The 24,095-nt window shown below is 38.9% G+C and overlaps 1 protein-coding gene across 2 annotated transcripts in view; it reads left to right on the forward strand.

The window, feature by feature from the left end:
- The window catches only part of LOC126353114 (syntaxin-1A), a 332,123-nt gene that overhangs the window by 298,510 nt on the left and 9,518 nt on the right, over positions 1 to 24,095 (forward strand). For both annotated transcript variants that reach the window (XM_050002738.1, XM_050002741.1), the window contains one exon: positions 13,340 to 13,434. In XM_050002738.1, coding sequence (XP_049858695.1) covers positions 13,340 to 13,420 — 81 coding nt within the window. In that variant the 3' untranslated portion in view covers positions 13,421 to 13,434. The remainder of the gene's footprint in view (positions 1 to 13,339; positions 13,435 to 24,095) is intronic.

A 24,095-nucleotide genomic window follows, 5' to 3' on the forward strand; every position in this document is an offset into this window, starting at 1 on the left:
ATAAATCCTTCTACTTGTTATATTTGCTCTTTATATTTGCTCTTTATATTTTGGTGATCATTGTTGTTGCAACTGTCTCATGAGCAGTGATATTCGTACCTACATAGACATTCTCAAAGAGATTAGGTCTATTTGTTGCTGTTAGTCCAATACATTTCCATCATGATGGTGCTTCTGAACAATCTGTTCTAGGTAGCTCTCAGAGAACATGTTAAGTAATGTTTCACAAGACCTCTTGTCATTCCCACCACTTGCAAAATATTATTGCTCGTTGATTGAAGTCTCATCCATTGATAACAGTAGGATTTGGGAAGTTTTCTGTTACATATGGTGTTGAGTCTGTTGGTTAGTAGAAGGATCTGATTGTAAGTTTATGCTGCATACAGTTTACATTTGTCACGGTGGATTTGAGTTTCTTGTCTACTGTAACAAATACACCACCTCCATTTACCATTAGCCCATCTTTCAAATATATACATAAATTTTGTCCATAAATCTCGCTGATATCACTTTCAGGTTTTAACCAACTTTCTGTACATAGTGTTATGTGAGCTCCACTGCTTTTTAGAGACACTTCAAACTAAGCCTCTTTGTTGCAAATGCTCTTGCAGTTAGTCATTAGCATTTTAATAATTTTGCCTGTAGGAGGTATATATTTGCATTTTGTACTGAAATTTAAGGGTCCCCCTACAGCTGTTGTTACACAGACTGGATGGAGAGTCACCTAACCTTAAAAAAAACATGTGTACATGCCACAGCGTGTCAGCTACCTGGGTTCCATTCAACTCGAAACCAGTTCTGGGTACAATGCTGCAAAATGTGAGCTTAGTTGGAACTCAATGAGTAAGACTGGTCCCCACCAGTCACTGGAATAGTACACATATGGATGACAGGTATTGTTTATTCCAATGCATGCCACAATCTACAGTTGGTTGTACCTTTTCCCTCAATGGTTGCCGGAATAGTCACTTCAACATGTTGAATGCAGTCTTCAGGAGTATATAATGAGTGCACCTGGTGCTCCTTCCCATCCCTTGCTGGCGTTTCTCTGTGGGTACCCTTATTCATCGTACATTTGAATTGCTGCCAATTTGTCGACTCGACACATTTGTGTTTGCGTCCTCTTGACACTGGATGCAATAGGTTTCCAAACAGGTGAAGTGAGCTTCATTGATTTAGTTTATGTTACAGTGGAAGACAGCACTTTGAACTTCATGATCTGGTGCTCTGGGCATTGGCAAGTCTGCTGCTAGTGAGGGGTGATACACTAACTGTAAAATATAACACCATTTTTGAGAAGATTTTTGAAGGAAGTGTTGACACAGTTTTTTCAGCATGTAAAAGGTAATGAGAAAGCTTATTGGCAAATTGAAACATATGTAACATGTTCAGTACTGACAAAATTGTACTGTTTTCTGTCTTTAAAGTGTCTTCTCAACTGAACATTGACTTTTAAAGCTGGAAAAACACCATGGAGGAAAACAAAGCAGACAAAGCAATGCTGTTGCTTGAAATGAACGTGAATGGGTCTCAGAAACTAAAGCTTCATTTGATAGCAGTAACTGCAAACCTTTGATGTTTCAAAGCTATCTAACTGTTTTCTGCATTTTGCTGCTCCTAAAAAAAAGCATGTATGACAACTGATTTGGTTGATGGTTGCTGAGCATGTACAAAGAATCAGAAAAAAATCAGAGGGAAGAAATCATGCTTGTTTTGGCAACTGCACAGTTCATAATAACCAACCAGCTCTGTGTAATATGAATTTAATTTAAAAATTGCATTTACTTGATCAAGGCACAGTTACACATTTCTAGAACTTTTACCACAGAAAATATAGTCAAAGGCCCAACATGTTTTGACAGTGATAAGCTTGGCTGTGTACAGGGTGACACAGAAAAACGGGAACATTTTCACACTCCAATAATAGTAGAAGTGATGAAGTAAAGAAATTTTGTTCATATTAATTGAAACCTTACAAATTTGCCATTTACAAAACATTGATGGCATTTGTCATTTTTTTAAAAATTGCATCCATTAGATGGTGTCATCCTGTAAGAGTACATTCGTGAAATCTGCTGTTGAGATTCCTCATTGACCGCTGCAACATCTCAGCTGGGATACTGCGAATTGCATCCTGAATTCTCTGTTTTAACTCATCCAGGGTTCTTGGTCGAGTCATGTAGACGTTGATTTTGTGGTAGCCCCACAAGAAAAAATCAGACAGATAAATCTGGCTATCTAGGGGGCCTGGGAATGTTACGAATTGTGAGAGCACACTGTTTCCAAACAATTCTCGCACATATTCCATTGACTGCCGTGTAATGTGTCATGTCACTCCATCCTGCTGTAACCAGGCTTCTTTAACGTTTAGAAAGTTTTTCAATGCAGGTGTAACAAAAGTTCATAACATCTCCATGTAAGGATCGGCATTGATAGTTATTGTGTTTCCCTGTTCATTTGCAAAAAAAATAGTCTGATAATCCCATGTGATGAAACACCACACCATATTGTCTTTTTACTAGCCTGAAAAGGGCGCTCATGACCATCATTAGGATTTGTGTTTGCCCAGTAACGGTAGTTCTGTTTAATCAAATAACCTGTGTGATGAAAATGTGCCTCATTTGACATCAACAACTTGTTTAGAAATTCATTGTCATTGTTTATTTTTGTTATCATTTGGTGACAGAATCCTAATCATAATCATTGTCCTTCAGCTGTTGCATCTGTAGTTTGTACAGATGAAATTTTAAATCAAGATGAATTCTGCAAACACTGTCCCGCGACATTCCGACGACTACTGCTTGCTTGCGAATTGAATGCCACTGAGCTCTGTAAGACAGACTCACGTACAACATCAATGTTCTCTGGAGAATGCACACTTCTTGGTTGTCCTTTTGGTATCTTCTTGAGGGCAGATTCACTCTCTTCAAAGTTATTAATCCAACATTTTATCACATGAAACTTCCTGGCAGATTAAAACTGTGTGCCTGACCGAGACTGTCTCTGCAGTATCCTTTCTTTCAGGAGTGCTAGTTCTGCATGGTTCGCAGGAGAGCTTCTGTAAAGTTTGGAAGGTAGGAGACGAGGTACTGGCAGAAGTAAAGCTGTGAGTACCGGGCGTGAGTCATGCTTCGGTAGCTCAGATGGTAGAGCACTTGCCCGCGAAAGGTAAAGATCCCGAGTTTGAGTCTCGGTCAGGCACACAGTTTTAATCTGCCAGGAAGTTTCGTATCAGCGCACACTGCGCTGCAGAGTGAAAATCTCATTCTGGATTTTATCACATGTTTCAACGGAACAGCATCATGATGTCCTAATGTATAAAAATGTTGAAACTCCCTCTGTGGCGCTACCAAACTATAATTGTTTTTATAAAACATTTTTATGGCTAATGCACGCTGTTGTCCATTCCACTGATCCATGATTACTGAAATGGCAGACTGTTTACTCGCTAACTGTCTTGAACCCACAGTGCTGCCACCTGCCCATGGCTGCCACTACTGATTTCAAACATTCCCGTTATTCTGTGTCATCTTGTATGTTACCCCAACAATGATTTTGATCAGTTTCAGGAAATGCAGATTCAGCAAGGAGCCACAGTACCAACAGCAACAACAGGAGAACAGTGAAATGAACTCTGGGCCTTCTTGACTTAGGAGAAAATGTGACATTTGATGATTTTGTACATTTGATCGTCATGTGAAAATCTGCAGTGCTCTTATTGACACTGAAATTTTGCCTGTTCTGGGTGAAACAGACAAAGGAGAAGCAGTACAAGTTTCATCTATGACTCCAGAAAATGCATCCTCCATAGAAATGTTGTGCATGTATGCACTTACAATGGAAGTAACTGATGATGAACCTTTGATTTCAGTCACAATAGAAGGGAGGAAGTTTAGAGTTTAACCTTCTGTAGACAACATAGTCATCAGAGCACAAGCACACATTGAGGAAGGATGAGGAAGGAAATCAGCTGCGCCATTTTGAAGGAACCATTTTGGCATTTATGTGGAGCAGTTTTAGGGATATTAAAAGAAAGCTAAATTATAATGAGATTTTCACTCTGCAGTGGAGTGTGCGCTGATCTTCCTGGCAGATTAAAACTGTGTTCAGGCCCAGACTCTAACTAGGGACCTTTGCCTTTCATGGGCAAGTACTCTACCATTTGAGTTACCCGAGCACAACTCATGCCCTGTCCTCACAGTTTCATTTCTGCCAGTTCCTCGTCTCCTACCTTCCAAACTTCACAGAAGCTTTCCTGCGAACCTTGCAGAACTGGGTTCGTGTCTCGGCCCAGCACACAGATTTAATCTACCAGGAAATCTCAAGGTAATTCATGATGGCTGGATGTGGGTTGGACCATCATCCTCTTGAGAGTCCAGTATGCTAATCTCTGCACTACGTTGTTTAGTGTTGCAGGAGAAAACATATTTGACCAGTCATGTGCAAAAGATCACTCATTTCTTTGCAAAATGAAATTGTACTTTTCTTAGATAATTTTCAGAAATGTTTTTACCTTTTGTTTGAAATATTAAAACAAATGAAAATTGATAAAATGGGTAAAAATCAACTTCCTTTAATTTTAGCTGTAATTCATGCTTTTATTTGTAAATCAATACAAATATTGTTAAAACTATAGTAGGATTTTTAGCTTTATTTTGGTATGGGATACCCTTATTTCAACTACTTTTTCTTAATTCTTCCATGATCTGTCGATATTGCATAAAACTGAACTTTTTCTGGCATCCTTTGAACATCAAATTATTGAGAGTCAACTGTACCAACGTTATTGAAGTGTTCAGAAGCGCAGTTGTACATATAACTTGTTTCATAGACAATGTCCTTGAGACACTGTTACCTGCATTATGGAACACCTAACCAGATTTTAAGGAAATGCAAGAACCTGGATGACCCTTGATTTTATTTTTTTGCAAATAAGATAACAATAGCTTATTAATATTAAAATTAAACAATTGCGGAAACCAGAGGAGATGAGTAATTCCATTCTTATGCTCATCAAACTATCTTTGGGTTTAGGCATTACCGTACTACAAGATTTGCCTGTAGGAAAAATTTTCTGCCGTTGAAACAATGTGGAACCTAAAGTGATTTTGAAAACCTACAGATCATTAACCACATTTCACATTTGTAAGAAGACAATCTGATTTGTACACATTGCTTAGTGTGCTGGCCGGTGTGGCTGATTGGTTCTAGGTGCTTCAGTCTGGAACCGCACAACCGCTATGATCGCAGGTTCGAATCCTGGCTCGGCCATGGATGTGTGTGATGCCCTTATTAGTTAGATTTAAGTACTTCTAAGTTCTAGGGGACTGATGACCTCGAATGTTAGGTCCCATAGTGCTCAGAGCCATTTGAACCCTTTTTTTCTTTTCTTTTATTTGTGTGTGTGTGTGTGTGTGTGTGTGTGTGTGTGTGTGTGTGTGTGTGTGTGTGTGTGTGTGTGTGTTTTCTCCATATGAACAAAAAAAGTAACCTTGTCCTTTGATAAGAAGGGGAATAAAAGTAGGTTTAGCGCTTGTTCGTGAGCGATTTGGCGGTAGCAACTCTATCATGAGTAATGTGTTTGCAGTTCCTGTCAATATTGATTTTAACGGCAGTGTATTCTCTACATGTGTAAAAACTCAGTTGCTACTTTCACAGCATTGGCTGTCATATTAGATGTAACATTGCCATTTAATATCCTTCTGCTTTTTTATTAGTAAATTTTGTTTTTCTTTCACTTTCATATTCATCATATTAATTTTTGTTTTGTTTTGTGTACAATGTATGCTGCTACAACACAAAATGCAGAAATTTTAATTTCCCTTGTTTAGAGTATGTAAGGAGCAGTATGCTAGTAGATACTACAGTGATCACAGATGTATGGATGATTCATAATGTTTCCAGACATAACATAAGGAGAAAAAATTATTGCATCATTGTATTGCTGATTATTTAGAAAACGAGCTCCAGATGGTGTGTTTATGAGAGCATACAAATCAATATACAATATACAGTAAGTAAAAAGTTTGTTCTTAAGATTCTTTATCGACTCAGTTCTATGACTGTCTCAGTTACAATGCATTTGTTCTGTGAGAGTCCAGTTCTGTTAGAGTTGGGGCAGAATTTTTATTCTTCCTCAGCTATCCATTTTTTCCTTATTTCTAACATCACTTAATCACAAGGTCGGCTATCTGTTTAGCACCTGTTGGTATATGTATTGGTACATATGGAATGAAAAACATGTTACCACCTTAGTAAATACCGGCAAGACCCAATGAATACCAAGACACTGGTCTCATTAAAACATGTAGAATTAAGTTTTATTCAAAGCAACAGTGAAGTACAAAAACTTGCTCACAGTTAAATGATTGCTTGTGAAGCAGAATGGTGAGAGTACACACATTTATTGTATTAAAACAACTAATGTTACTTTGCAACCCTCAAAAATTTCCTGGAACTTAAAATCCAGAATAGTGGAATAGACCACAATCTGTGGCTGTTTTGAGCTGCAGGCTGTGTGTGTTATCCATAAACGACAGTTATTATATCCTAATTGTGACATGTTTCTCTCTCATAATGAAAAATAAATAAAAAATTACTACATAGGCAGTACTGATTATTCATTACGGTTACAATTTTGATGAAATAGGGTTGATTTCAAATTTTCCCATTACAGGTGATCTTCAGGTTTCTCCAGCATGCTTGTTAGACATTGTGTCGTACTATATATGTACTACCTGGGATGAGTCACAGATACAGGTCCATCTTGTTCCTGTGAGCCATTGCTGCTCATGTTCTTGATGCCCTACTTAATATTGTCAGCATGGTAACGCTTTTGGGCAGCTTATAATCATGTGAGGGCCATTGTCACTGGGTGCTGCTTAATTGCTTAAGCTCCAAGGTCACTGACTGGCCCTTGATTGTCTGAACTCTAGAGTCATTGTAAAATTTGAAATGGAAAAAAGTGGGATATTTCCATAACATTCTTTTGGGATATATGAATGACACTGGATAATGTCAATATGGTGCGCACACACACTTGTCCTCTGGTGGTATACCTACTGTGTGTCATAATCATCACAATCACAGAAGTATCATAGTTACAAACAAAAATACTAATATTTTTTCATGAACAAATCACCACATGATGAAACAAATCAGGTAATGGGTTCATAGATACAGCCAAAATTTTAGTGAAAGAGGAATTGTGTTGCCATAGAAGGCAACATTTCTGAAAAATGTGGTGAATCTGACTTATTGGACTCAACTGAAGATCAAAATATGATTATCTAGCTTATTTTAAGTACATTAGTTCCTTGCATTATGTAAATGACATTTAAACTCTTGAAATTGTGAGGAGTTGATAGACTAGATTGCAAAGCTCATGCTTTTCAGTAGATATGATGATGATCATCTGCATTATGTGGAGGATATGAGATTACAGTCGTCCATTGTCAATGCATGGACACATTCTAAAGTGTTAGTAAAGAAAACAGTAAGTCTGTCAGAGTCAAAAACAGTCATCATAAAGTGTGAGATTTCTGCACTGGTAACTTGTAATTAGAAATGGGACTGAAAATATGTTCAAATATGGTGCTACATATTTGTATATAATACTATCTGCAATGAATTTGTCTTTCATTGGAGTTTTCACCCTGCAAGCAGCTTTTTCTGTTGTTTCTATTGAGCAAAACTACACATACAAATAGTGATATACTTACTCCCCAACATAACAAGGGAAATTATTTCAGAAATAATTTGTATCACACTGTAAAGAGATTTGTACTGGAGGAGTTGATACGGTCTATTCCAACATCAGATGATGAAACTTCCTTCTCTACCATCCTGGACATTAACAGACACTTCTTGGCAGCTATGGCCAGTTACATTTCTTGTGATGTCAGTTCCAAAATTTTAAGGAGACCTTGATGTGAATTAAAGTTGAATCATCAGGAAAATAAGTACCTGTAGCTCCTTCTTTTTGGTCTCTTTGATAATCACAGGGATCCACTTCTTTTATAATAGATACAGTACCATTTAAGTACCACAAATTTCTCTCCTCTGACCCTCTAATGTGCCCAATGAAAAATTAACTTGATATCCCCTTTATATGCAAAAATATTTGCCCATGGCCAAGCATCATCTGCATTTTGTAACTAATTTACTATTGAAATTCTCAAAATGTAGTCAATATTCTTATATTTTCTTTATGTACAATGTGCTAACTATAACATAATTTTTTTCCATTCTTTGAACTATTTGCAAAGTTCAACATTAAGTCCAGTTAACCAGAAGAATCATTAATGCCCTTTCAAAACAATAGCAACAAAAAAGTTTTTGCTGACTAAAATAGCAGAAGGATAAATTTTTCAATCAGCATTTCTGATATAAATGTTACCACTTTCCCTGCATATTTTTATTTTTTGACTGAGATGAAGTTACTATCTTGTTGTAACAATTATTATTGCAGCTGGACTTTGGTGCTAAAGTCTTGAGTAAATAGTCAGAAATATGAACACACAATCTCTTTACATTGTTTATATTTTCATAAATGTCAGAATTGTGGATTCACTTGTTAGGATTATACGTCCCAATTATCTGGTTGTTTCAGAAGAGGGGGCAGAGTTGCAACATTTCTTTCATCCATGCTTTGGGCTTCTGTGACTTCACACACAGCCACATTCATGGCCATGGCCATAACTCGTGCAGTCTTGGTGGTGTGCTGTATGCAAGACAAATTGTGTGTCTTACTGCTTTATGGATATACACTCCTGGAAATTGAAATAAGAACACCGTGAATTCATTGTCCCAAGAAGGGGAAACTTTATTGACACATTCCTGGGGTCAGATACATCACATGATTACACTCACAGAACCACAGGCACATAGACACAAGCAACAGAGCATGCACAATGTCGGCACTAGTACGATGTATATCCACCTTTCGCAGCAATGCAGGCTGCTATTCTCCCATGGAGACGATCGTAGAGATGCTGGATGTAGTCCTGTGGAACGGCTTGCCATGCCATTTCCACCTGGCGCCTCAGTTGGACCAGCGTTCGTGCTGGACGTGCAGACCGCGTGATACGACGCTTCATCCAGTCCCAAAGATGCTCAATGGGGGACAGATCCGGAGATCTTGCTGGCCAGGGTAGTTGACTTACACCTTCTAGAGCACGTTGGGTGGCACGGAATACATGCGGACGTGCATTGTCCTGTTAAAACAGCAAGTTCCCTTGCCGGTCTAGGAATGGTAGAATGATGGGTTCGATGACGGTTTGGATGTACCGTGCACTATTCAGTGTCCCCTCGACGATAACCAGAGGTGTTGGCCCTGTGTGCCTCGGTCGTATGCAGTCCTGATTGTGGCGCTCACCTGCACGGCGCCAAACACACATACGACCATCATTGACAACAAGACAGAAGCGACTCTCATCGCTGAAGATGACACGTCTCCATTCGTCCCTCCATTCACGCCTGTCCTGACACCACTGGAGGCGGGCTGCACGATGTTGGGGCGTGAGCGGAAGACGGCCTAACAGTGTGCGGGACCATAGCCCAGCTTCATGGAGACGGTTGCGAATGGTCCTCGCCGATACCCCAGGAGCAACAGTGTCCCTAATTTGCTGGGAAGTGGCGGTGCGGTCCCCTACGGCACTGCGTAGGATCCTACGGTCTTGGCGTGCATCTGTGCGTCGCTGCGGTCTGGTCCCAGGTTGATGGGAACGTGCACCTTCTGCCGACCACTGGCGACAACATCGATGTACTGTGGAGACCTCACGCCCCACGTGTTGAGCAATTCGGCGGTACGTCCACCCGGCCTCCCGCATGCCCACTATATGCCCTCGCTCAAAGTCCGTCAACTGCACATACGGTTCACGTCCACGCTGTCGCGGCATGCTACCAGTGTTAAAGACTGCGATGGAGCTCCGTATGCCACGGCAAACTGGCTGACACTGACGGCGGCGGTGCACAAATGCTGTGCAGCTAGCGCCATTCGACGGCTAACACCGCGGTTCCTGGTGTGCCCGCTGTGCCGTGCGTGTGATCATTGCTTGTACAGCCCTCTCGCAGTGTCCGGAGCAAGTATGGTGGGTCTGACACACCGGTGTCAATGTGTTCTTTTTTCATTTCCAGGAGTGTAGTTCAAAACATTTATTGGCAGATCCAGATTAAGTCTCTGCTCTTCTACTCTACCAATCAATGTAAATAAGTTTTGCCAGCCTAGCATTGACCTGTGACACAAGGTTAAGTCTCTCACAACTCCAAAGTCAATCATTAAAAGCCCTGAAGCTATATAAATACTTTCTGGAAAGACTCCTGACCACAGTTCAATACACTGTCTCCAACTGACTTGTAGCAACTCCCACTGACAATCACACCAACAAAACAGGAATACAGTTCAAAGTCAGTAGAGAAAGTCACACCAAAATATCACTTTCATATTTCCACAGGAAGAAATATATAAGGGGTAGTCAAATGAAAATGAGGCAGATGAGAAAAATTAAGTAAACTGTTTATTATTTCACAAGTAATTGTCATAACTGCTAATACATTTATCACATTGTGAGAAAAGATGGTCAGTGTTTTTATGGAAAAATGTTTACTGGTGACTAGAGAACCATGATTGTACCCAGGTGCCTGCCCAAGTGTTGCCCAAGTTGTTCCATCTACACTGAAGAAGTTTCACTAAGAAGCTGTTACACACTCTTCATACATTCCCCTTCTCCCCCCATACAATTTCCATATTTTTGGAGCTCTTTGGAGATATTCGCTGCTGCCAATTTGCTTCACAGGAAGTCGTGCATGCAATTGCACAATCGTAGTTCTGTAGGCAACCCCAAACATTTTTTTCCATGAAGGCATTGACCGTCTTGTATCACAGTGGGAAGTGTTAACTGGTATGGTGATTACTTTTGAAATAATAAGCACTTTACTTATTTCTTTCTCATTTTCATTTGACAACCCCTTATAATTCAATTCATTGGCTTCTACTAAACCTCAGCAAGTCTGGCTTGCTCTCTAAAACACTACTGTCCAGCTAGCAACAGCCCCCACCTGCCAAGCACATGCAGACTCACTTAAAGGCAACACTTGGTTTGAAACACTAGACAGCTCAAACAGAAATCAACATCCTTGCAGAGTTATGCATTTTCAGAATCTCTCAATTTTGTGTACCGCAGTTGATCATGAAAGATCACTCTCTTCCAAGTTCTTCTGCAATACACTCGCTGAAAACAATATCGATTTTCTGAGCGCGCACAATTTTACCCCGTGATGGCTGCCATCCAATTTCATGAGCACCAGTACTGAAATTATTTAACTCTGTCCTGCCAACCAGTCTGAATCAGGAGAAGAATGCATAAAATTGTTTTGGCAATTTTCTGAGCTGCTGTAAGGTGCTGCTTTTGGGTAGCACTTTCAAGCCTTTTCAGCAATGGATGTTGGAAAACAGTGACCTTCATGGCGAATTTACTCACGTTTAAAATTAGCGTAATCAGCTTGAACCAATTTAGGAGCTTCAGGGAAAGAAAAGTCCATCTTCAGGCTGAACAAAAAAAAACCCTCCTTGCCTGTGTGGTGGTAGCGACTACATTGAAAGGGGCTAGCATAAATGAATGGCCGGGAAACATGATGTTACTTCTTATTATTTATTTATCTGTCAATAGATGATATAAATTGTACGGATGTTGATGTATCTGCTTGCTGTTTATAGTATTAAATAAGACATTTTTTTGTTTAAGTCTTAGTTGCTTATTTGTGATTATAGTCACAATATAGTATCAACATTATTCCTAACTTTGCGCAGTTTCCACTGAGTAATCTGACTTTGTAATATATGACTTTTGGATGATTCTTTTGTGGTTTGTTCTGTCAGATGTTAGCTTGCAACCTGGTTTGTACTGTAAATACTTCAATGAATGTGATGCTTTGATGTGAACCACATATTTTAGAAAACTGGAATACTGCTACCAGTGTGATGTACATATCACAGCTGCTGCTGCTTTTCAGTACAAAAATTCATATGATACAGCTCTCTGTCCCGCCCCATACAAATATTTTCATCTCTGTATAATTACTGCAACCTAGCTCCATATGAACCTGCTTCTTGTGTTCACACATTGGTCTCTCTTTACAATTTTTATTGCCCACATTTTCCTCCATTAGTGCCATATGATGTATCCCATCCGCATGTGCCTCACTTTAATCAAGCTGTGCCATAGTACTCTTCCCTCCTCAGTTTGACTCAGTACCCCTTCATTATTTACCCAATGTAAATGACATTTTATGTTAACTTTGCTGCTAATGTCATTTCTAAATAACACAATTTTATTATGTTTTTCTATTTCAGAGACCTGTTGGTCTCATCAGTAATGTGGTCTCATTACACCACACAAATGTAGAACACACTTTTTCTTTCATAGTGAGAAACTGTTTTCAGTTAAATTTGTCTAGAAATGCTATATTTTGTGTTTGGTATACACTGTTAGCTTGACACAGGAGAGGATGATTCCATTTTATTTCTGCATATGCTTGTTATGTATGCCATGAATTATCTTATTAATTCTGCTTAGAAAGCTGTGGAGTACCATGAATACTGTGACTGCTAAAGCAAGTCACAAGCATTTTTTATGGGATGAAATTGCTTCCATACCTTACTAACTTCCCATGAAAGTTAAGCTATTTGTTGTCTTCACCACACCTGTTTTTTGCTTCTACACATAGTGAGAAGGTCTTTTGCTGTTAGTGTATGGGGGGGGGGGGGGGGGGGGGGCATGAAGATTTTATCTAGTATGAATATATGGATGCTAATAACTGTAGTGTTGTGTGTCTCCTATTCTATCCATTTTTCTGTTCTCATTTTATCATGACTTTAAGACACACACAACTTGAGTAAGGCATTTAATTCATCAGAGTTTGTAGTTTAGCTGTGAATTTGCGAAACAGAGTTTGCAAGAAGTTATTTGTTTACAGGTAATGTTTTTGCTCTGAATGATAATATTATTTTGACATTTCTGCCTAATTCTTCCCAGAATTTGAGTTGTCATATATCACCAACATCAGCTTATATACTTATTTGTCCCCATTCTCAGAGTTATCTTTTGTTTGCCTTTGTTGCAAAGTGTAAACTTTATTTAATTTAGTACATCTGTGTAGATTTTACTTACTTTAGTACAGCTTTTAATATTTATGATAATAGTGCTATAGGTTAAAAGCTATACATACTTTTCGTGTCACTTAATTTGTGGACTGATTTAATGATATTATCATAATTATTTGTGATATGTTTATTTTACATACAATTCAAAATAACATAATTTTTTATGTGAATTTGCAGAAGAAGATCATGATTATGATCTGCTTGGCCATACTCGTAGTCATCCTGGTTTCCACTGTAGGAAGTTACTTTGGAATGTAAATCAACTGTTCAGTGTAAGTTATCTTTCATAACTAAACTATATATCTCAAATATTTTGTTATATGCTAAATGTATCACAGTCTCTAAAATGTGACTTAATGTTAATAACTTCTTTTCGTTCTGTAATTGTATCGTTGAACCTTTTGTTTCTAGAACTTGTTATTTCTTCATAACAATATGGTTACAGATATAGATGATGTCAGAGGTATAAAATTCAGTGTACGGGTAAATGACAATGATATGAGAACACAAACTCGTATCACACAGGCTGAATCTTTGGTAAACCAAGTGGTATACTTGATAAACTGGTATCACTTATTCTGGAATATTGCTTAAGTATGAGAGATCCATATTAGGCTAAACAGATGGGGGATACTGAATATGCACATAGGTGAGCATTTCAAATTAAGCAAAATTATTTTGCTGTAATAGAACCAGGAATATAAATGAAAACTTTTATTTCATTAAAATACAGGAAGCATTTTCAAATTAAAAGAGAATGCTTTCATTACCAATACAAAAAAGTGAAGCACCTAGTTAAAATATCAGCAGGTTTAATATTATTACCAGAGAAGTACCGGGAAAACAAAAAATCGATGAGAGAATCCTGGATTGGTAGATTTCTTCTCATATTATTGTAGATCAAGCAAAAGAAAAGATGTAGGCTGTATATACAAAAAACGAAAGTAAAATCACAAAGTGCGCTTAATGAATATTGCTGTGAAGAGCACATTACATGCTTTGTGACTATGGTATTACTGAAGCTGTGGAACTAGGATACATTTTATGGTTCAAAAACTACTAACGTGACAGATTTTGAATATCATCATTTGGGAAAGAATATGAAGCAGTTGGTAATAACAGTAACAGAGTAATGTTATTTAATGCTTTGATATTCGGGGACAGACAGACACAGTTTTTATGTTTGGTTTTGGCTTATTCCCAAACATAATGCTTCACAAGATGGGTAGAAGGCATAACACCACATCAGTTGACTACTTTGGTTTAGATCCAACTGTCCTTATTGAGTTAGGCTTTAAAGTGATTATGAAGGTTTTGTCTGAACTTGATGGCCATTGGAACAACTCAGTCTCTTTGGTTGGTCAAATATAAAAGAGTATTTTATAACAGATTCTAATAGAGTAGTGAAAAGGAATTTGCAAAAGGAATAGTTGGAAGAGGTGTAGCAAGGATTCAATATAGAAGGAAATGGTAAAGGTCTGTTTGAAGAAATCAGTTTCACTTAACCGCCAGAGCATATTAGGGAAGATTTCCAGTCAATACAATAGTGGATAAGGTCCAGCTCAAAGTTTCATTACCACAACAATATAGAAAAAAAGGGGGAGGGACCAAGAAGTCAAGTGGCAGCAAGAATATTTATTAATTTGTTTTAATCATAGCAGTGCTTTTCCATAAATGTCTATGACAAGTATTTCATTTAAGGAGGCATGATCAGTGTATGTTGTTGTGGTATTAAAAGTTTACACAACCATGATTGCAGCAGATTCAAATCTCTCACTAAGGAAAGCACAAAAACAAAACCACAGCTTGTTAAACAGCCTTATGAAAAACTATATCGATGAAGCAAAAAAATGTAGTCAAATAGGAAACTGAGTTGAGAATGTCTCTCCTAAAAGTTGTCAGGTGCAATATCTATGATGTTTCCACAGATATTAGCAATTTCATTTTTGCAATGCGTAGCTGGAGTTGGCACTACAAACAAAATTATTTATGAAGTTTAATTTTATTGGCCCACTCAGTTGAGCAGTCTGAAATGAGTGTAGTGTGATATTTGTTTTATTGATATGTATTAACAGGGTGTTAGGAAAGTAACCAGTAGTCCACAGCAGCGACTCGTGCGCTGTCCTGCCCCACACTGTCTGCTGCCACATAGCAGCAGCACTGCTAGGTTGTTGTTGGAGTAATCCATGTTTTACGTCTCTGTTAATATGTATCAGTAAAATTAATATCACGCTAGACTTACTTTGGACTATTCTACCTACTGTGCATGTGAAATTCTGCTTTAAAAATCATTTTACTTTTAATAGGAAAACAACTGATGCTTTCTGTTAACTTTGGGAGTTGCATGAAATGTGTCATGAGCAGTGTTTGTTTGGGCTGACTCCAGCTACACAGTGCAATAAACTAATTGCAAATACCTGCTAAAATACTAGAGTAAAATATGTATATAAAAATCAGTGTTCTTACAGAAGAGGAATTCTTCATTGAATAATCAGAAATATTATATTTAGAGCACATAAGTTGAAGGCTGGGTGTAAATATTGATAAGAGAGAACATGATTGTGGAGATACAGCACAATATATGGCAATGAAAGAAGTAACCAGTAAAAAGTACATTGAAGAATACAAATACCTGAGAGTCAGCACCACTAAAGATACAAAAAGTATGTATTTTGTTTTGTTGGTAGAAGGACCCTGTAACAAGAAGGATAAATTTTGGTTTTTGGGACACTACCATCGAAAGTGGAACTAAAATGTATCCATTAAAAGGGTGTGCTGAAAGCACTGTAGACCAATGGATATTAAGTAAGTCATTAAAATGCAGGATAAATAATATAATTCAATGATCAGTCTAAGGGGACCACGCACTGCTCACCTCTGTGTCTACTTCTTCCTAAGTGATGCAGGAAATGGGTGAAATGTGGGTCATGATCAGCAACCTGTTCTGCCAGTGGTCAACATAAACTTCTGAACTGGCCAGTTACTTCTCTTTCAGATTGCTTTGTGAGACTGGGTGCACTTCCATGAAAGAAAAATTCTTGGCTGTGCTAGGAATGGAACTCAAGTGTGCAGTTCAGAGTGGTGATGGATAAATAATGCAGAGAACAATTCCCAAAAGAATTTTTTGATATTACATATCAAAATAAAATTAGGAAGGATCAGATGAGGATGTGGATGTAGATATGGATTTGGATATCAAAGTGACCCTTGTATGTAAATAGAATATTATGAAAGACATCTCTTTCCAAATCTGGTAAGGTGTACTCATGTCACAAAAGTCATGGGATATCTGCTAATATTGTATCAGACCCCCTTTTGCCTGCTATAGTGCAGAAACTGTACATGGGATGGACTCAATGAGTCGCTGAAAGTCCCCTGCAGAAATATTGAGCCATACTACCTCTTTAGCTATCCACAATTGCTAAAGTGTTGCCCATGCAAGATGTTGTGCACAAACTTAACTCTCAATTATGTTTCATAAGTGTTCTGTGGGATTCATGTCAGGTGATCTGGGTGGCCAAATCGTTTACTCGAATTGTCCAGAATGTTGTTCAAATCGATCCCAAAAAACTGTGGCCTGGTGACAGCACATTCCATAATTGTTGCGGAACATGAATTCCATGAATGACTGCCAATGATCTCCATGTAGCCAAATGTAACCATTTCCAGTCAATGATCAATTCAGTTGGAGCAGAGAACACAGTTCATTCCATGTAAACACAGCCCACACCGTTATGGAGCCACTACCTGCTTACACAGACTATTGACAACCTGGATCCATGGCTTTGTGGAGTCTGTGCCATACTCAAATCCTTCCATCAATGCTTGCTAACTGGCATTGAGACTCATCTGACAAGGCTGCCATTTTCCAGTCCTTTAGGATCCAACAGATGTAGCCACAGGCCCAGGACAGGCACTGCTGCTGTGTTGTGGTGTTAACAAATGCATGATATACAGGACATAAAATCCCGTCTGAGGCCTGCGATCATTTTTATGTTAATAATTGGTAGCCAATGCTCTACAATCGCAATAAAGTCATGAGATGTTCAATTGACTCTTTTATTAGAACATGTTACGTGTTTCGGGATTACACCCATCCTCAGTCATCACAAACTTCAACTCCTTCCTAACCAACCAGGAATACAGCCTGCTGCCATAGCCCATTCACACTGATTTCTACAGTTATTTCATGCAGTGTCACTTGCCTATTAGCTCCGACAACTCTGCCACTGCTCTCTGTTCTGATGGGAAGGCCACTGGCCACTGTATTGTCCATGGTGACAGGTAATGCCTGAAATTCAGTGTGCTCAGCACACTCTTGACACTTCTGATCTTGGAATACTGGATTCCAAAGGATTTATGAAATAGAATGTCCCATACATCTAGCTCCAGTTACTGCATTTAAAGTCTGTTAATTCCCATTGTACAACCATAATCACATTGGACACCTTTCCACATGAATCATCTGAGTACAAATGATAGCTTCACCAATGTGTTGCCATTTTATAACTCCTGTACGTGATACAGAGACCATCTGTGTATGTGCATATTGCTGTCCTGTGACTTCTGTCACATCAGTGTAAATAGCACAGTTCTTACATCCAAAAGTGATTGCTGATAGCAAACTGCTCAAAAAGTTGTCACCAATTGCTTATCAGCAAGTGTGTGTGTGTGTGTGTGTGTGTGTGTGTGTGTGTGTGTGTGTAGGGACTTATATTCAAAGATAGCCGTAAATTAAAGACTAGTCCTTACGAAACAACAACAAAAGAAGTATTTCACTGTGAAATAAAACATTAGCAAATACAGATGTAACTTATTTGAAAATGCACATCTTTTATATCACATAAAAATCTGCCGAGGAAATCATTCACTACTGTGCTGGTGCAGCGTGCGCACTGTAATGCTCTTCGGTCGTCCTCAACATGCTGTCCGCTAGGTGAATGAGATATGGCTGCTCCGGCCTATCTCACTCATTGAGAATGGTACTCCTGAGGTTTTTCACTGAGTAAAGAGGTTTCTTGTGATGATGAATTGCAAGTGGTCCCAGACATATTTTGTTGGGCTCATGTGAACAGATATTGCAGGCCATTCCATTTGGTCAATTTCCACCTCAGATAGAAAGGTGTTCCATAAAGTGGGCACATGTTGCTTGTGCCTTATTACCTCAAATGGCGAAACTATCACTTAAATGTTGACTGTAGGGCTCAACCATATGATAGAATGATGGAAGATCCTGTTGTAATACTACACAGCCTTCAAATAACCCTCAATAGCAGTGAAAGTTGTTTAACATCTGTGCATGATACCAGCCCAAAACATGACAGATCTCTGTTCCTGCTGGACCTTTGGGATTGTGTGTCCGACAGGTGCAATCTTAGGCAAAATTTGGCCAGAGAGAGTATGTCTGTGTCAGCCAATAAAATCCTTCTGGATCTGTGACTGCACTGTCAATGTCTAAAACTTCTGAAATTTTGACCACTATTGCAAGTGGCACTTTACAGGTTCATTTTTTGCCTTAACTGCTGAATGATAAAAGTCTAGTTCTTGCATCCTGGTGGAAGAGGCTGTTATCGAACTGTGATGAGCTGTTCCTTTTATTTTCCTTTATTGGTGTTTTCATTATTTCTTTTCATTGATGGTAATAGACATTCTTGATTGGAGTTTGCTTTGTTGCTTGCCACTGGTGAAAACAGGTGAATGGGAAGTAGGTGGGAGTTGTGATGTACCACTGTTCACTTGCTACCTAGTGCCAGCCGAGGCATCCCAGTACTCTGCGTACCTGCTCCCAGTGTGGTTTTCCGCATGCCTTGTATGTTGGTTCACATGACCTGTTTTTGTGTAACACTGTTACTCATGGCAGCCAAGATGCTGGAAGTTGGTACCCATCCTGTATATTCCTGCTCTTACCTTCCTACTGAAGGTAAGAGAGGTTGTTTAGCCAGTATGCAGGCTTCTCAAAATTCTGTCTGTCTGCCACACTCGTCCTGGTATTCTGACCCTCTGACTTGGTGAGCTGTCTTAGTAGGATATGTATTTCATGTTCAGATACCTGTATGCTGACGGGTCACCCCTTTTGCCTGAATGCAATAGTCGACACTACACAAATTTTGTATAGTCCATCAGCATATAGTTTGTCAACTGCATCTTTCATTGAGCCAAGAGAATATTGATTCTGCTTCAAAAAATTGACTTGATACCTGCCTGTCAGAGAATTTTGCCCACACATTCAATGACTCCTCGAACAAATGGCAGTAATGTGGTGTTTTGTGCTTCTTCTTGCTTCTCTGTTGCCTTCATTCTTTTCCACCACAGTTTCATCTATCATCTTTATCCTATAATCGTTGGGACCAAAAATGGATGCGAGGTTTTGTAATTCAGCCTTCAGATGTTCATCACTGATATGTGGACACTCTTGGTTAAAGTGCAGAGCAGATTTCTTCTGCAGAGGGTGATAATGCGAGAAGGCATGTAGGTATCTGTTCATGGGCTTTCTATATACTTTATGATCAAGTTTACCATCAGATTATCGGTAAACATCCACGTTGGATGTGGGGGCTGGGAACACCCTGAAGAAACGCACTTGCAGTAGTGGCCAAACCGCCACATATTTTGCACATTTGTAATGCAGTCACAAGCCCAGAAGAAAATTATTGCATGTATCAATGACTGCAGAAGCCCACACTTAGATTTGTCGTGTCATCCAGTTAAGGTGACCAATAAAGCCAGCCACCCCTCAGAATTCTAAGTCTGAGCAAATGCACAATTTGGCAATGTTGTAAGATACGGAAATGTCTGGGGGACATTTTGTCACCTTGTAGAGTTGGTACAGTGCTGTATAAGCTTGTGCTCTAATGGTAAACATTGTATGTCATTGACATGAAGTCACTGAATTAAAGTCCACTCCTTCCTCTATCTTTTAAGCTAAATTTCATCTATATGCTTAAGTTATCAGCCTGATGGAACTTCAGATATAATGTGCTTCACTTCCTAACCAAGGTGTAATTTAAAAACTTCCAGAAGCAATTCGCCAAACAGGTCATGGCTGCATTGAGATCAGAACAGTTCATGCTCGAGAGCTTCCACACCGTACAGTGACCTCTGCCTACTGGATGGCGGACACCTGACATCAGGTGCTGTCCAACCAGGTGACCACAGCATGGCTCCATGAGTGTATTTATCAACTGTCGATCTCTTATTCGAAATTCTAGTACTTACCTTTCAGTTACATATTGGAGTTAGCATATTTGAAAATATGAACATTGTTTTACAGCTGTAAAATAGAGTTACAAGTTGAAAAACTCTAATATTGTAGCATATGGTGTGTTCTGGGTTTGATAGTGGAACAAAGGCAGCAGAGGTGGCTCGAAACATTTGCATTGTGTGTGGGGCAAGTGCTTTTGCACAAAACGAATTTAAAAAGAATTTTCTTGTTTGAAGAAAGTTCGTTCTGGATTAATGATTTTGTTCATTCAGAAAGTCTTGATATCTGACATTTCTGCTGACCTGCATCTACTTAACTGTCTTGCAACATTTGCATTATGCAAGGTTCAGAAGAAGGTGGGTATAGGGAGTGATGTCCGCTGTGATTCAAAGCAACAAAAGTCAAATGGGTGATTATTACTGAACTTTTGCTTGAACATCAGTAGTTCCCTCTTTGAGCATTCCTGTGCTATATTCTTACTAGGCAAGTTTTGATGCCAGTATGTTAACTTCTCAAGAAGAAATTAACAGCTGAATCCTAACAAGACACTGACTTGTGCAAATGTGAGACTGAAAATAAAATATTTTGCATCTCAAAAAGCATAATGTATTCTACAAAATCCTCCTCATGGGTGCCCCCCTCCCAATTGGTATTTGTTTCCAACAACTGGGACACATTTGGGTTGCAGTGTGAGAAAAATGACTGACAGATGTGTATCACATGTTGGGGAGAGAGAGAGAGAGAGAGAGAGAGAGAGAGAGAGAGAGAGAGAGAGAGAGAGAGAGAGAGAGAGAGAGAGGAAGTCTTTCTTTAATCACTTGTTATTCTGATATTGTGCCCTAAAATGTTTACCTTACCCACTCCCCATCAAACAACAGAAAAAAAATTTCCGGATGAAAATGAACTTGAAAGCTGGTTTGACAAAATACTGAACTCAGAACCAGTCAGTTTCTGGAGGCTTGCAGTTGATAAGCTAGCTGCACAAGACTGTTGTAAGTAATGTGTGAGAATATATTGTTGATGATTAATTTTTGTTTGATGTTTGCTGCTGTGTTCAATAAATTACCAGAAAATCTTGTTGAAATATGCAGTGTACTACTACAAATGAAATACAAACTACCACAATAACTTTACGAGGAAAGTCTACATTGGCTTGAATTGGTAAGATATTACTCACTTTGGGCTTTGAAATGGTTTGTGTTACTTACTGTCCTGCATGTTGTTGTCATTGTGGTCTTCAGTCCTGAGACTGGTTTGATGCAGCTCTCCATGCTACTCTATCCTGTGCAAGTTGTTTCATCTCCCAGTACCTACTGCAACCTGCATCCTTCTGAATCTGTTTAGTGTATTCATCTCTTGGTCTCCCTCTACAATTTTTACCCTCCACACTGCCCTCCAATACTAAATTGGTGATCCCTTGATGCCTCAGAACATGTCCTACCAACCGATCCCTTCTTCTGGTCAAGTTGTGCCACAAACTTCTCTTCTCCACAATCCTATTCAATACTTCCTCATTAGTTATGTGATCTACCCATTTAATCTTCAGCATTATTCTTTAGCACCACATTTCGAAAGCTTCTATTCTCTTCTTGTCCAAACTATTTATCGTCCATGTTTCACTTCCATACATGGCTACACTCCATACAAATACTTTCAAAAATGACTTCCTGACACTTCAATCTATATTCGATGTTAAGAAATTTCTCTTCTTCAGAAACGCTTTCCTTGCCATTGCCAGTCTACATTTTATATCCTCCCTACTTCGACCAACATCAGTTATTTTGCTCCCCAAATAGCAAAACTCCTTTACTACTTTAATTGTCTCAATTCCCAATCTAATTCTCTCAGCATCACCTGACTTTATTCAACTACATTCCATTATCCTCATTTTGCTTTTGTTGATTTTCATCTTATATACTCCTCTCAAGACACTGTCCATTCCATTCAACTCCTCTTCCAAGTCCCTTGCTGTCTCTGACAGAATGACAATGTCATCGGCGAACCTCAAAGTTTTTATTTCTTCTCCATGGATTTTAATACCTACTCTGAATTTTTCTTTTGTTTCCTTTACTGCTTGCTCAATATACAGATTAAATAACATCGGGGAGAGGTTACAACCCTGTCTTACTCCCTTCCCAACCACTGCTTCCCTTTCATGTCTCTCGACTCTTACAACTGCCATCTGGTTTCTGTTCAAATTGTAAATAGCCTTTTGCTCTCTGTATTTTATCCCTGCCACCTTCAGAATTTGAAAGAGAGTATTCCAGTCAACATTGTCAAAAGCTTTCTCCAAATCTACAAATGCTAGAAACATAGGCTTGCCTTTCCTTAATCTTTCTTCTAAGATAAGTCGTAAGGTCAGTATTGCCTCATGTGTTCCAACATTTCTACTGATTCCAAACTGATCTTCCCCGAGGTCGGCTTCTACCAGTTTTTCCATTCGTCTGTAAATAATTCGCCTTGAGTATTTTGCAGCTGTGACTTATTAAACTGATAGTTCGGTAATTTTCACATCTGTCAACACGTTGGAATTATTATATTCTTCTTGAAGTCTGAGGGTATTTCGCCTGTCTCATACATCTTGCTCAACAGATGGTAGAGTTTAGTCAGGACTGGCTCTCCCAAGGCCGTCAGTAGTTCTAATGGAATGTTGTCTACTCCCGGGGCCTTGTTTCGACTCAGGTCTTTCAGTGCTCTGTCAAACTCTTCATGCAATATCATATCTCCCATTTCATCTTCATCTACATCCTCTTCCATTTCCATAATATTGTCCTCAAGTACATCGCCCTTGTATAGACCCTCTATATACTTCTTCCACCTTTCTACTTTCCCCTCTTTGCGTAGAAGTGGGTTTCCATCTGAACTCTTGATATTCATACAAGTGGTTCTCTTCTCTCCAAATATATCTTTAATTTTTCTGTAGGCAGTATCTATCTTACCCCTAGTGAGATAAGCCTCTACATCCTTACATTTGTCCTCTAGCCATCCCTGCTTAGCCATTTTGCACTTCGTGCTGATCTCATTTTTGAGACGTCTGTATTCCTTTTTACCTGCTTCACTTACTGCAATTTTATATTTTCTCCTTTCATCAATTAAATTCAATATTTCTTCTGTTATCCAAGGATTTCTACTAGCCCTCATCTTTTTACCTATTTGATCCTCCGCTGCCTTCACTACTTCCCTGAAAACTACCCATTCTTCTTCTACTGCATTTCTTCCCCCCATTCCTGTCAATTGTTCCCTTATGCTCTCCCAGAAACTCTGTACAACCTCTGGTTCTTTCAGTTTATTCAAATCCCATCTCCTTAAATTCCCACCTTTTTGCAGTTTCTTCAGTTTTACTCTACAGTTCATAACCAATAGATTGTGGTCAGTCCACGTCTGCCCCTGGAAATGTCTTACAATTTAAAACCTGGTTCGTAAATCTCTGTCTTACCATTATATAATCTATCTGATACATTTTAGTGTCTCCAGGGTTCTTCCATGTGTACAACCTTCTTTCATGATTCTTAAACCAAGTGTTAGCTATGATTAAGTTGTGCTCTGTGCAAAATTCTACCAGGTGGCTTCCTCTTTCATTCCTTAGCCCCAATCCATATTCACCTACTAAGTTTCCTTCTCTCCCTTTTCCCACACTCGAATTCCAGTCACCCATCACTATCTGAATAATTTCTTTTATTTCATCATACATTTCTTCAATTTCATCATCATCTGCGGAGCTAGTTGGCATAT

Source organism: Schistocerca gregaria, chromosome 1, assembly GCF_023897955.1.
Source record: "Schistocerca gregaria isolate iqSchGreg1 chromosome 1, iqSchGreg1.2, whole genome shotgun sequence".
NCBI lineage: Eukaryota > Metazoa > Arthropoda > Insecta > Orthoptera > Acrididae > Schistocerca > Schistocerca gregaria.